The sequence below is a fragment of the Montipora foliosa genome, chromosome 10 (assembly GCF_036669935.1).
Source record: "Montipora foliosa isolate CH-2021 chromosome 10, ASM3666993v2, whole genome shotgun sequence".
In the NCBI taxonomy this organism is placed as follows: domain Eukaryota; kingdom Metazoa; phylum Cnidaria; class Anthozoa; order Scleractinia; family Acroporidae; genus Montipora; species Montipora foliosa.
Genome location: NC_090878.1, coordinates 2,734,324 through 2,747,748, shown reverse-complemented (window position 1 = coordinate 2,747,748; position 13,425 = coordinate 2,734,324). Strand labels below are relative to the sequence as shown.

General features: G+C 38.8%; 2 protein-coding genes across 2 annotated transcripts; both read right to left on the bottom strand.

The window, feature by feature from the left end:
• Window positions 1-833: 833 nt before the first annotated feature.
• LOC137973426 (ELAV-like protein 1) lies at window positions 834-2,632 on the bottom strand. The gene has a single exon (XM_068820229.1). The coding sequence runs from the start codon at window positions 2,545-2,547 to the stop codon at window positions 1,519-1,521; it is 1,029 nt and encodes a 342-aa protein (XP_068676330.1). The 5' UTR covers window positions 2,548-2,632; the 3' UTR covers window positions 834-1,518.
• Window positions 2,633-3,509: 877 nt separating this feature from the next.
• LOC137973427 (S-methyl-5'-thioadenosine phosphorylase-like) lies at window positions 3,510-13,425 on the bottom strand. The gene is made up of 7 exons (XM_068820230.1): window positions 13,309-13,425; window positions 10,801-10,887; window positions 10,661-10,719; window positions 9,107-9,377; window positions 7,504-7,743; window positions 5,920-6,042; window positions 3,510-3,864 (listed from the first exon to the last, which is right to left on the bottom strand). The coding sequence occupies exons 1-7, from the start codon at window positions 13,324-13,326 to the stop codon at window positions 3,829-3,831; spliced, it is 834 nt and encodes a 277-aa protein (XP_068676331.1). The 5' UTR covers window positions 13,327-13,425; the 3' UTR covers window positions 3,510-3,828.

The following is a 13,425-nucleotide window of genomic DNA, read 5'->3' as shown; positions in this document are numbered from 1 at the left end:
GTCACAGGCAGCTCGATCCAGTGATCTAAGTTAAAAAGGGAGCATGTTCCCCAAAATTACTAGATCTCCACCTATACATGGCAATCACTTTTGTACTCTTGTAATGACAACAGTCACTACATAATAAACAATAACCATCCACTGGCAAACACACTAGAGGATTTCTGATGAAAGATATTTAACCGTGCAATTTAGAAATACCAAGTTCAAAAACTGAAAACTGTGGTAGAAAATAGCCCAAACCTCTGTCAGGAAATACAATGGAAGCCTTAGCCTTTGCCAACACCCACCCAACTTCCCAAAGCTATTTTCACTTCCTGGAACCAGTTCATTCATTGACTCCTGGGAGCAAGACTTGACAGATTTTACTCGTCAACTGGGGTGTGCCAAGGCGTCTGAGGTGTCAGTGGGATAAGGGCCGATTTACATGGTACGATTTTTGTCGCATGTGACAACAGCTTACAACAGGCCCACAACATGATTCACGATTGTTGTGTATGTCAGAAAAAAATGTTGTAGCATTTTAAAACAAAAACGCTGCGAAAATCGTAAGTCATGTCGTAGGCCTGTCGTGAACTTGTCGCGTACCACAAAAATCATACCATGTAAATCGGCCCCAACGGCTCCTAGTTTGGTTATTAGGCACAACAGTGCTTACTCTAGGATGGCCCTTATTACAAATCCTTACATTCAACTAAACCCTTTGATACAATTAACAACATTAACATGTTTTCATTACGGGATTACCAGTATTTTAAGAAGGCTTCTATTGAGATCAGCACTAATTAGAATAAACACAACTTTTATCAAAAGGTAGCAAATAATAATATCTTCACTTGTACCAAACGCTTTAATTTCGGGACACTTTTTAGATCATGTACCTAAGGTAACCATTGGTTTGGAGTAATAATTTTGTGATAATTTTGGCTGGGTCAGGTTTCTTCATGTTGGTTTGTTGCATGAGAGAAAAGCCCAAGTTACCAGAGTAAAAATAATTAAAATTTAACTGTTTTGTTTAAATAACATTTTCCCTGATGACCACAATATGTACATTTGTTTATGCTGGGAAACAGAAAAACAATCAAGCAATTTGGTCATAGGCTGGCAGGACTGTTAGGGTTGGTTCTATAATAAAACTTCCAAGGATTTCATTCCTGTATGTTCTGAAAAAGAGTGTGTACAGGAAAATGTTAACTCATTTCCCTGGATGCTTTGATCATTTTGCTCCCATCTTAGTTAATAATTCAATGTCAACACCAAGGCTTAAGGCCTGGGGTTGACATGTACAACTGTAGCACTGCATCAACTGCACAAACTGCACTGATGTGGTACCCTATGGATAATATACAAATAGTTACGAAGGTTATAATGTAAGAATAATACCCAGTCATAGGCTTCTTCTGCAAATTGCTTGGCCAGCACATAGGAAGTGGTTCGCCTCAACTGAGACCAGACAGTAAATTGATGTGGTGACGTAGAAAGTAGTAACAGCACCAGGCATAGAAATGAAACAGATGCCTACATAGGTTTGTTCTTCTTAAACGAGACTTGAAGATGAGTGTTATGTTGCTGAAGATAATATCCATTTAAATTCATTACAGCTTTAACCGCTTCATCGTGTCGGATCATATTAATGAATCCATATGCTGAGCCCTCCTTAGCATGTATGGACAATATTGCTCCATGGGGCGAAAACAGACGATACAGAAGTAACTCATTTAAGGTATCTTTTTCAGTCTTTGTTGGCAAACCATACACAAAAATGCATGGACAGAGTTGATTATCGTGTGGAGAGCTTGGATTAAAAGGCACTTGTATGTCATTGGGTGGACGGACCATGACATTGTTTCGAAAATTTAAACCGGGACCAAACGGGGAAAAGCGATGATTGGGGGCTTCATGGCGAATGGGACCTATCCCTCCCATATTGAGAGCAGGCCTTGTAAGCTCGTTGGTTACTCCAGGGGTTTGCAAAGTTGCTTGTGGTCCCTTTGGTGGATTAGCAAACCTGACTGCTAAAGCTGTGGGAGTACCATTATCTTGTAAATTCATTCCGTTCAGGGCATCAATAGCTGCCTGTGCTTCCGTACGTCTGTCAAACCGAATGAAACCAACACCACGGCTTTCCCCGCTTTCAAGGGTCAAAATCTTGGATGAAATGATAGTTCCATACACGGAGAACAAAGTCTTGAGGTCATCTTCTTTCACGCTCTTTGGCAAGCCGGCGATGTAGAGATTAGCGTTTTTAATTTCTTCAGAAGAAGGACGAGCGTAACTTACCCGAATTGTTTTGCTTCCCATTTGTTTTCCATCAAATGCTTCGATAGCTCTTGTAGCTTCGAGTCCGCTGTTGTAGTTTACAAACGCATAGCCAAGACTGACACCGCTTTTATCCCGCATGAGTTTGACTCCAACGACAGAACCACACGCACTAAACATTTCACGAATGCGAACCTCGGTAATGTCTGGCGGTATGTAGTTAACAATAACGTTTTTTTTCTCGTTTTCGTTGGTGATACCGTTTGTTCCAAAAGACATTTCTGCCATAGTTTATCAGGGAAAAATTTGCGAAAGAAAAAAGGCAGCAAAACAATATGGCCGAATATGTGTTCATGTGTTCCCAGCACATGTTTCATCCAGTCCTAACCGCGTCTACAATAGGCACGCAAAAAGTACTGAGTGTGTCCCGAAACTTTACGGGCCATTTTCGGGTGTCACAATTCCTTCTGTATCTCAAGAACGGAGAGGATTTAAGTTATCAAACTTCACAGTCAGTTTGCCTTTTGTTACCTTGAAAAGATCTTAAAAGATCAGCTTTCCTGAACAAGCGGTTGGCAGGTTCACAAATGGCTTTTTGGGCCCGAAAAGTTTTCGGGACTTTCCAGAAACGGACCGCAGGAGTTGAAAGTACACGAGGAGGAGTCTGGGGTTTGAATCAGTTGAAAACAGGGTTATCCTAGGTATAAAACCTGTTAACATTTTCTTCTTTTCGTTAGCCAGTTTGAGGATTAGGCAATTGGTTCAAGTCTTTTGTTTTTGTTTTCCTTTCTTTCACATGAGTGTTTCATAGGTTTTTTTTAAAACTGAGGATGAGCCTAAGAATGGTCATTAAAATGTTGAAGTACAAGGAAGGGTTCCGTTTTTGCAAATGTTGGCCGTGTAGCACTTATATTTCAACAGAATTAACTATTGGAGGGTTCGTGGAGGGGTCATGGGTTCAATTCCCACCCTGGTCAGAGTTTTCCTCTGTCCTTGTGTGGGCCCAATTCCAATAGTAGGGCTAACGGTCACATGGTTTGCAATAGTTAATTCCATTAAAATGTTGATATAACTCTTAGTGTTCCTACTGCCTAACCAAGGCGAGACTTTGGGCTAAAGAAAGGTTCAGACATTGTTTGATTCTGATTTTTAAGGCAGTTTTAACAACAAAATTAGATTAATTAAGTTTGACGTTTGAATTTCAAGTTGAGCCAAATTAGCCTGGTGGTTTCTTAGTCTCCTCATTGTACTCTGTAAAATTCATTTTAATTCCAAAGCTAATAAATTGTGATGAATATGATTATAACTAGTGGTAAAAGTGGTGGGTTCTGCATGTCTTTTTTAAACTCCTTTTAAATAAAAGCAATTTCATTCCATCAATAGATTAAGTGAGCACTTCACTTCAGCTTTTATGGGTTATTTAATTCCTAAAAAAAATTTACTATTTGCTACACATAAATAAAGTCAAGAACTGGACTTTGTTTTTCATTTGCCAGATACTTCTCCAGCAAATATTATGCCTAATAATAATATTGTACAGTTACAAGAGGTCATTCTTCTTTATAAGAATCAACTTGGAAGTATAATGTTGTTCTTGACAGCAGCCTAAAGAGAGAAAAAAGTACAACAAAATTATTGTTACTTATAATACCCTAAATCCTCTATTAAACCATCGACTCCTAGGAGTGGACTACATAGATTTTACTCTGTCTAATGCCAGACAATTTTACTCATCAAGGGGGGCGGTCCAGGTCTCAAGGAGTTAAGCACCCCCTCTATCATACAACCCACTTTTTAGGCGAAGTAGTTATTAACCCCCCCCCCCCCCAACCCCTACTGTCCTCCCTGTTCTTCATAACCAAATCAATAAATGATAGACTGTATTAATTAATCAAGACAGTAAGACTTCATGTAGACTCATCGGGTATGGTTTATTCACATGCTGGAAGTTCAGATTTGGTTCCCGCAAATGAATAAAAATGTTGCAAACTTGTACAACGTGTATGATATCACTCAAATTTCAATATATTAGACAGCCATTGCACTGGTACAAAACAGGATGTAGGGAATAATTTGTGACTCTTATCTGTTTCTTGATTTTTTTGCTACCAGTGATGCTCCCTCTCAAATAAGCCACTCTCTCTATTAAGCTCCCCCCTTTAATGTGCTAGAAATAAATAAGCCCCCCCCCTGGGGGGCTTAATTAATAGAGGATTTGCAGTATATAATTAGAGTGTTTTCAAGTGAAAAAACCTCTGGCATCCAGGGTATGCTTGCACAGCCTTTGTGCCAAAAAAAAAAAAAATACTTACTGCAGCAAGTAGCTGACTGGAAGGGCAAAACCATTTTGTTGTTTAAAATACACGAACAAATTAAATAATTTTTCTTTGGTCGTCTGTAATCATTAAGGCCAACTACAGATAATTAATTTTGTGTTTTCAAGAACAAGGTTCAAGAGATTCGAAAATCGGTAAATCCGCTTGCCATATTGGACAATATAGTGCAGGATCTGGGATGAATGACAAAGCGAGGCACAGGGGGGTAGGGTCCTCCCTCTCGCTTTGTCAACCAAATATGGTGGCCGAATTCGCTGCCCTGAATTTCACGCTTGAAAACACAAATTACCGCCTGCTTGGCCAACTAAAGAAAAATCCAGGCAGTTTTAAATAAAACTTTAGTGGTTGCCATCTGCACCTCAAGAGAGTCCTCCACAAACTTTTGCAATGTGCTAAATACCTCACACCATCATCATCAGTAAAATAATAATATTGTTCTAATCATTATTTTCTGACAAGCACTAATAATAATAGTAATTTTATTAGTTCAGCCCAACACTGTGGAAAACATGCTCTAATATAACCCATAATCCTGACCAATATGATATGCAAACATGTCAGACAGCAAGGGTACTGGTTGATCTAAAGAACAGGTGTTTATTACAGCAATGTAAATGGGCAATATGAATGGGAGATCTGTTTGAGTACCAGTATTTACAATGGTGAGCCAGTATCTAGACAACAACTCGGACTTCCTAAATTCTGAGATCTCTCCCCATGGACTAATTTCTAAAACTGTACCCTTCCCTGTCTACTTCTTCTGCCTTAAGTCCTGTCCATATTTAATTACTGATATAACAGTTTGCACAGCTGATTAAAAAAGGGTTGTTGCCCCACTATAATGCAGACTGACTTAATTTAAGGGCTGTTCCTCTACATAAACGTACAAGGCCTGGATATTCCCACAAAAAGGGATGGTTTTTTGAAGTCTAAGGAAAAATGCCTTGTCCCATCAAATTATAGCTTTAGACACTAATACAGCGTAATTGCAGTAGCTGAGACAAGTAATACATTCAGTCAGAAGCGGTGACATGACCTTGAAACATGTAACTTGCAACTCTTTTCCTTGGAACAAAGCTGGAGATTCTAGGACACCAATTTTATGCCCAAATATGGAGAAAAATAAGACTGAATCTGCACACGTGGGAAAATGTGCAAGCTACGTCACATCCAGATAAGAAAATTTTTAAAATAAAAAACTCCACCTTTGAACCAGTGTTAAATGCTTCAAGGTCACGAGCTTCGGATTCAGTAAAATGTTCTTTTAAAGAGAAAATCCCGGCAAATTATGCCATCTTATAAAAAAATAAATAAACAAATTAACCTGTCGTCCATCTGTACTGTCTTTCCATTCCATTGAGGCAATACGTGGAATGGCCTCCAAAAGAAGTTTCTTTGCATTTGCAACATTATTCTTTAATGTGGCTATTACTTGGTCAACACTGACCTGAAATAACAGAGAATAGCTCATCTCAGGTACAGGTACATAGCAAAGGAAGGGGGGAGGGGGGGCTTGGGGAGGGAGATCAACAGCTATGAAACTTTACATTAGAACCAAGAACACTGTAACAAAATTCTTCAACACTGAAATATTATTTTTACTACAAGAACAGTTTGCTAAGGGTGAACAATATTATACATTTCTGAAGCACATGTGCCAAATGTCAGAGAAAAATGCAACTGATAGCCCATGGTAACAAAGATAACTGATTAGAGCATAATGTGAAGTGCCAGGTTTCTACTCCATATGAACCATGTGAGCATTAGCCCTATTGATGGAAATGGGCCCATACAAGGACAGAGAAATACTCTGACCAGGGTGGCAATTGAACCCACGACCTTCGGGTTAGATCACCACTGCTCTACTGACTGAGCTACAAGGTCAGACAGGAGCAGGCCGTGGGAACCGAACGGTAGAGAAAAGGTGATCTAACCCGAAGGTTGTGGGTTCAATTCCCACCCTGGTAAGAGTTTTTCGCTGTCCTTGTGTGGGCCCATTTCCATCAGTAGGGCTAACACTCACATGGTTCATATGGGGTAGAAAACTAGCACTTCACATTACATTCTAATCAGTTAAGTCTGTTGAAATATAAGTGCTACACAGCCATTGTTTGCAAAAAACGTAACCCTTCCATGGTAACAAAGGGTGACAAGCAAACACTGAAAGAACTAAAAGACCTAATGAACTGGCAATACTGAGAAAGGGTATTCAATTATGTAACATTCCATTCAAAAGCTATGGGCCTGTTCATCCCTTATAAGCCCAAGACAACTCCTTGCAGTTGGCTTAAATGCTCAACAGTTCAATAGGGCATCCATTTGGTATTAACCCATAGACTCCTGAACCACCCTGCATCGATGAGTAGAATAGTCTGGAGTTAGACAGAGTAAAATCTGTTAATCTGAAAATGCAAAAAAGACTACAGGGAATAATTACGGCATACTAGTTAACACTTAGACAGTATTACAACGCATACACGCAACAATACACACTTCACAACGAACAACGCAATCAACACATACAAAATTTCCTATTCTAGTTGCTGAACATAGGCCACTGACAAAGTCCCTCCAGTCCCCTCTGTCCCTGGACAGGCGTTCAAGCTGATGCCAAGACTATGTATGATAGACCTCTTGACTGGATGGTATGGTCTGTGTCTCTCCTCCAGCTGTTATGCGGTCTCCCTCTCCGCCTACTTTCCTGTGGGTTCCAACCAAGGGCTTTAAGCCCCAATAGTGCCATTTACAGATTTTACTCTGTCTAACGCCAGACGATTTTGCTCATCAACGGGGGCCCCCTCGGGGCTTAAAGGGTTACCCGTAAGTCTCACTCCTAGGAGTCAATTGGTTAAGGGATGAAAAGTGACAACCACCATCCCCTGCCCCATGCCATAATCCCACCACTGACCGGATCATGATCCTCTCTCCAACAGTCATAGTCAGTGACCATAGCAATTGCCGCATAGCAAAGTCCAGCTTCATTTGCAAGGACAACTTCTGGGACAGCGGTCATACTGATGATGTCTCCTCCCCACAACTGAAACATTTTGCTTTCAGCTTTTGATGAGAAGCGTGGCCCTTCTATGACAACATTTGTGCCTGAACTATGATAAGTCAAATTCAGTTCCTTGGCAACCTCAACTAAAACCTAGAAAAACATAAAATACAGAGCAAAGTTATATTCAAATTTAGAAAGTTTGTACTAAATGATACTGAAGGAAGCTTGGCATTAACTTTCCACCTTACTACTAATATTATTGTAGCCCAGCGATAATAATAGGTCTGATTTTACAAGCCAAATTTATTTACACAAAGAGAGGCCATGAAGTGTGTAATGCTTGCTTAATGTTGCTGTTGCATTACTTAATTTGGTTATGTCAAAAATCATCTGCAGTGCAGCATGAAAGTTGGACCTCCTGTTTTTAGGTTGATGGTGCTCAGCCCTTACTGAGGTACCTATAGACCGTATTCATAAATAGACCTAATTGGCTAACTCAATGTTGTACCCAATTCAAACCCTTTGGGAATAAAACGTTTTGTTCCAGGTATTTCCATATCATTTAAATATGAATGCTACATTATCATGCAAATACAATACACAAAGAATCTTAGTCCCGGGAGATTTGAATTGGGTACAACATTGAGTTAGCCGATTAGGTCTATGGCTCCTAAGTAGTCATTCCTTTTGTCTCATCCTCACTAGCCTTGTTAGCACAAACAAAATTTAAAAGAATTTTTGCTCCAAAGTGAGGTTAGTGAGGACAATTTTAGCATAAAGACAAAAGAATAATAATTTCTTGGCCACCATTTATGAATACGGCCTATAGCTTTCTTTGATTTCTGTTTGTTGACGGAGTGAGTATTCTGTCTTAAGTTCAGGATAGAGGTGTGCCAACTAATAATGTTGCATCTCTAGGATTTCTCAATTATTAATGCTTAATATTCGGTTTGAAAATAGATCCTGTGTAATAATAATAATAATAATAATAATAATAATAATAATAATAATTAATCTGAAAATCCAACCTTTGTCGGTTAGTATGCAAATGCATGGTGGGGCAATACATAATGTTTTCAAATTGGTGTTTCCTCTTGCTGTTTCATGGTCTAGTAACGCCCCACATACATATATTTAGCCTGTTTCAAAACTTTAATTTTCAGAGAAAGGAAATTATTAGCTTAAAATACTACCATACAAATTACCAGGCTGATATCTTAACAATACAAGTTCTAACAGACATAAAGCAAGAAGGATCTGTGTGCCATAACTTAATTTCTTTGATTTCCAAATCTGCAAATTTCAATCTTCCGATTTTTTGCCAAATACAAGCAATGAATCCTCATGTTTTCAAAAGGGCTTGTCTGATACATTATGTAATCTGTGTCTACAACTAGCCAATGTTATTTGTACATTGAAACCTGACCCTCCCCTTTGTAAGGTTTTAGCTATAAATATTGCGAATTACAGGTCATGCATGCAACCAGCTTGATGCAAAGGGCCATTTACGAACCTTTCTAGTCTCACTACAGTAGGCTTCATGCATAGGCATATGACAGATCCCTGCAGGACTTCCGTGTTTACCATCATAAAATGTGGACTCCCTCTTATGTGTTCGATCTATAAACTGGTCTGGGAAAACAAAATCCCCTGGCTTGTATTCTTCTCTTAAAGATCCACAAGCTGTTGTCACAACAACATGAGAACACCCTTCCTCTTTGAGTGCATAAATGTTTGCTCGATAGTTGATATGTGATGGCATGATTTCATGTTTCCTTCCATGTCTGTGAAATGAAAACTGACTCAGTTAGAAACAATAAGTTGAAGGCTAAATGAAAAAAGGAGGTGACCAACAAATTTTGCTTGCAATGAAATAAATTGCTAAAAAAACAGGCAACAATTTTACAATAAACCTTTCTCTCTTTTCCTTTTTTAAGGCTGCATTTTACCTGTGATGCAAGCATAAGCCCAACCAATAGAGGAAAACTCAGTTTGGTCTTGATCATTAATTAGTTACGTTTTTTTGTTGGGATTACAAATACGCTAATAATAATTTATTATCTTAACCCTTTCATCCTTGAAGCAGCTCCCACTGACAAGGAATGAAGAGAGTTAAAGGGGACATCTGGGTTTTTAATAAGTCATCCGACGGCCAACGAACTTTGCCAGCTATTACTTGCAGCCTACTTTTCCTTGGAAATTACTCCAAAGTTTCCAAATAACACGAGAGACATTAGAACAGAACACAAGTCATAGATCGGGAAAGTTTCGTTCATGAAAAACAAAAGATGCCTGAATTTTGAGTACTTTGGTGGCGATTTGCTGTTTCCCTGTCCATGTCAAAGGTGGTGATCGAGGATAGAGCACACACATTTTTGAGGCAGCAATCCAACAGTCGAGTAATTGGTGTAAGCTGAATGATTTGCTAAGTACATCTGGACAGGTGAAAAACAGCCCTCAGAAGGGTTAATCAAAATTATAATGATGTGATTTTGGGTCATAAAACACTGTCTTGGTCTTAAGAAATGCATTAAGTTCCTATGAAGATTGAAAAACAATGCCAGGCAGTACCAAAAAATCAAAATTACAATGATGTGATTTTGGGTCATAAAACACTGTCTTGGTCTTAAGAAATGCATTAAGTTCCTATGAAGATTGAAAAACAATGCCAGGCAGTGCAAAAAAATCAAAATTATAATGATGTGATTTTGGGTCATAAAACACCGTCTTGGTCTTAAGAAATGCATTAAGTTCCTATGAAGATTGAAAAACAATGCCAGGCAGTGCAAAAAAAAAAGACCTGAGGAGGAACAAGTCAGCATGCAAAATGCAAATGGTGGAGACTAACACAACAAATGAAAATACTTTCTTACGGTACTTTTCTTATTTCTGCAAAACTTTCATCTTCTTGTACCAATCCATATTCTTTTATAAGATGTGCCCAAAAATAGATTAATAAAAAATGGTTACAATAATTTTAAAATGGCCTAATTACTTGAACCATAACCCTGTGGGGTTCAACATGAACAGGGAGATTCAACTGATTCTTGGCTGGAGATACACACACCTTGCAAGCACAACACAATCCACTCCGGCAATTTTTCCAAGGACCAACACATCTGATGGCTTAAAAATAAAAAGTTACTTGGCACAGTGGTTAGTTACAATACCACACAGTGAAAACACTCAGGTATTGTCAGTGCATACCTCACCATAAGGTGTTGAAACTTGCTTTTCTTCCTTGTTTTTCAAAATTTCAGGGTCACACATTCCAGTTCCACCAATTATTCCAATCTGTAAATTGAAAGGAAGTTAATGAATAAATGAAATCTTACAGTGCTGCACAATATCTAGCTGATAGATCAAATTAATGCACTAATAATAATTTACTGACTAGAGAGCTTTGTCATACTTGACCAAAAGCCAATGGCAAAACTTCTGCAAAATAACTTCTTTCACATCTCAATCAATCAAATCAAGTGTTGTGAGATATGCAAGCCAGGAATATGCTTCAGCTTCACAACCCTTAATGTAGGCACAGTGATGGTGGAGTTTAAATTGGGGACTCAATGATCAAATAAATCCAAGGATAGAGTAGGCAAACCTTTCTCTGTCACTACAACAAGTGCCATGAAGTGCAAATAACACCAACACTCAAAATTAAAAAAAATGGCAAGCAGATTGATCATTCTTCACATGAAAACAAACCATTTCTGAAAACTGGGGCCTGTTTCTCAAAAGTCCAGAAAGCTTTTCGGGCCCGAAAAGTCATTTGTGAAACTGTGATCCGCTTGCTTTGAAAACATGGTCTTTTAACATGTTTTCAAGGAGACAAAAAGAAAAATTCCTGAAAAATCCAGGTGGCTTCAGCAGGATTTGAGCCCATGACCTACGTGATGCTGGTGCAATGCCCAACCAACTAAGCCATGAAGTCAATCAGATTTGTTGGGCTCACCTGAATTTTTCTGGTATCTATAAGGGAGCATTCATTATTTAGAAGAGTGGGTGGGCTGGAGGAATTCAGGGGAGGGTAATCAAGTTTTTTTTCAACCAAAAAAGGAGGATCACCATAACTTTGACACATGGTGGGGGGGGGGGGGGGGGGAGAGGTCACTTTATTTTTTCATCTTATAAATACAGGTTTCTCTGAACTCATGAAATTATAGTGCTAGTTTAAATGAGCATTTGCCACTGTCCTAAATTAGCTCAAGTCTGCATTTTCATAAACACACCTCTTGTCACATCAACTCATTTCATTATTAGATCGCCATTAAACTTGACACAAAACACAAAAACAATGTCTTTAGCTCTGTAAAACAACTAAAGTTTGGTTAATGCAGGCTGGTGAATGTTACAGTCACTGGTGCTGTCACTTTCAGACAAAGCCAGGCTTGCTGATTGGGAATCAGAAATATACTAAATTAGGCTTTAGCAACTTCAGAGAATCACTTATCTGATTGTACCTGATTGTAACTCCCTCCTTGATAATCTTACTAATCCATCAACAAAATGCCTGCTTTCGCAAATTATAGCTATATCCATATACTGTCACTGTTTACTCTAGGTAATTTAAGCAAAACTCTTGCTTTTGCATTTTCCATTCTGACATCTATTGCATATTGTCCCCAGATAAATTGGTCTCGTATTGTTGGCTTCTCTCTGTCATGAACTGGTTTCTGAAAATAACTATCTGAATTGCTTGCAGAAGGGCCAAACTCCCTTCAAAAACTTGGGTAGAAGTTCCATATATGCCTCTAATCTTTCAACTTTTGGAGAGGGAATATAGCCCTGCGATTTCTTTTTCGATGGTTTCCCAAGTGCTTTGTTGGTCCAAGACAGACAACTTGGGCTAGATAGGGAAAACCATTATGGCAGAAGAGTGGCTGATTGAAGGTTGCCTTTTTTCTAACCAACAGGTGTGTCTGAAGGAACACAGGATTGTGTAACCATGAATACAAACATTTTTGGTTGGAGGAGGGGGATACCATAAATTTAGCCCTTTCACAGGGGACGGACACATCTTGTTGACAAAAATGTAAAGAGAGGGCCGGCAAAGTTTTACCTTTCATGCTCATATTGATTCCTCTGGCCAACTCCCATACCCCCTTCCAAAAAATTAATGATGCCTAAGAGACAAGAATGTTATTATTATTGTCCACGGCAGATAGATGCAAGGATCACTTTACTTATCGGTCAGAGTAAAACACAGACTGCAGACCAGGGGTAAAATGCCGACTGAGGTTATAATTTAAGTGTTGAAAAAGCCCAAACCCATTAGAAATGCTAACAGTTAAGCCTAAATATTGTTTTAGGCCTAAATAGGCCTATGGTTAGCATTTCTAAGGGGTTGGGGCTTTTTCAACAGTTACGTTATACTTATAACCTCAGTCTGCATTTTACCCCTGGGTCTGCAGTCTGCGTTTTAGACTGACCGCTTTGCTTAATACTCTTGCGTAAAGTAGCATTATTTAAAATATACTTAGCTGTGAAGATATATACTTAGCTGTAATTTAGAAAAAAAGGAAATGCAGAAATTTTCTTTGAGCTATTTAGAAGTGGTAGCCCGCTACAAAAAGTGGCAGGACAACAGACTGAATATAAACGTAATGTATTAAAGCAGTATATGAAGTGGAAACAACGATAATCCAAGTTGCATATCTTACGTCAATCTTATGCAAGCCCTAAATACTATAATAAAGAAACTTCTTTTTTTACCTTAACTTTTTGAGCCATAGTTGCGATTTTGAGTGCCACGCTGCGAATAGTGTTCCCACGCGAGCAAAGTCAATACCAAGGCGTTCCATGAACAACCGGAACAGCTGCCATGGGAGA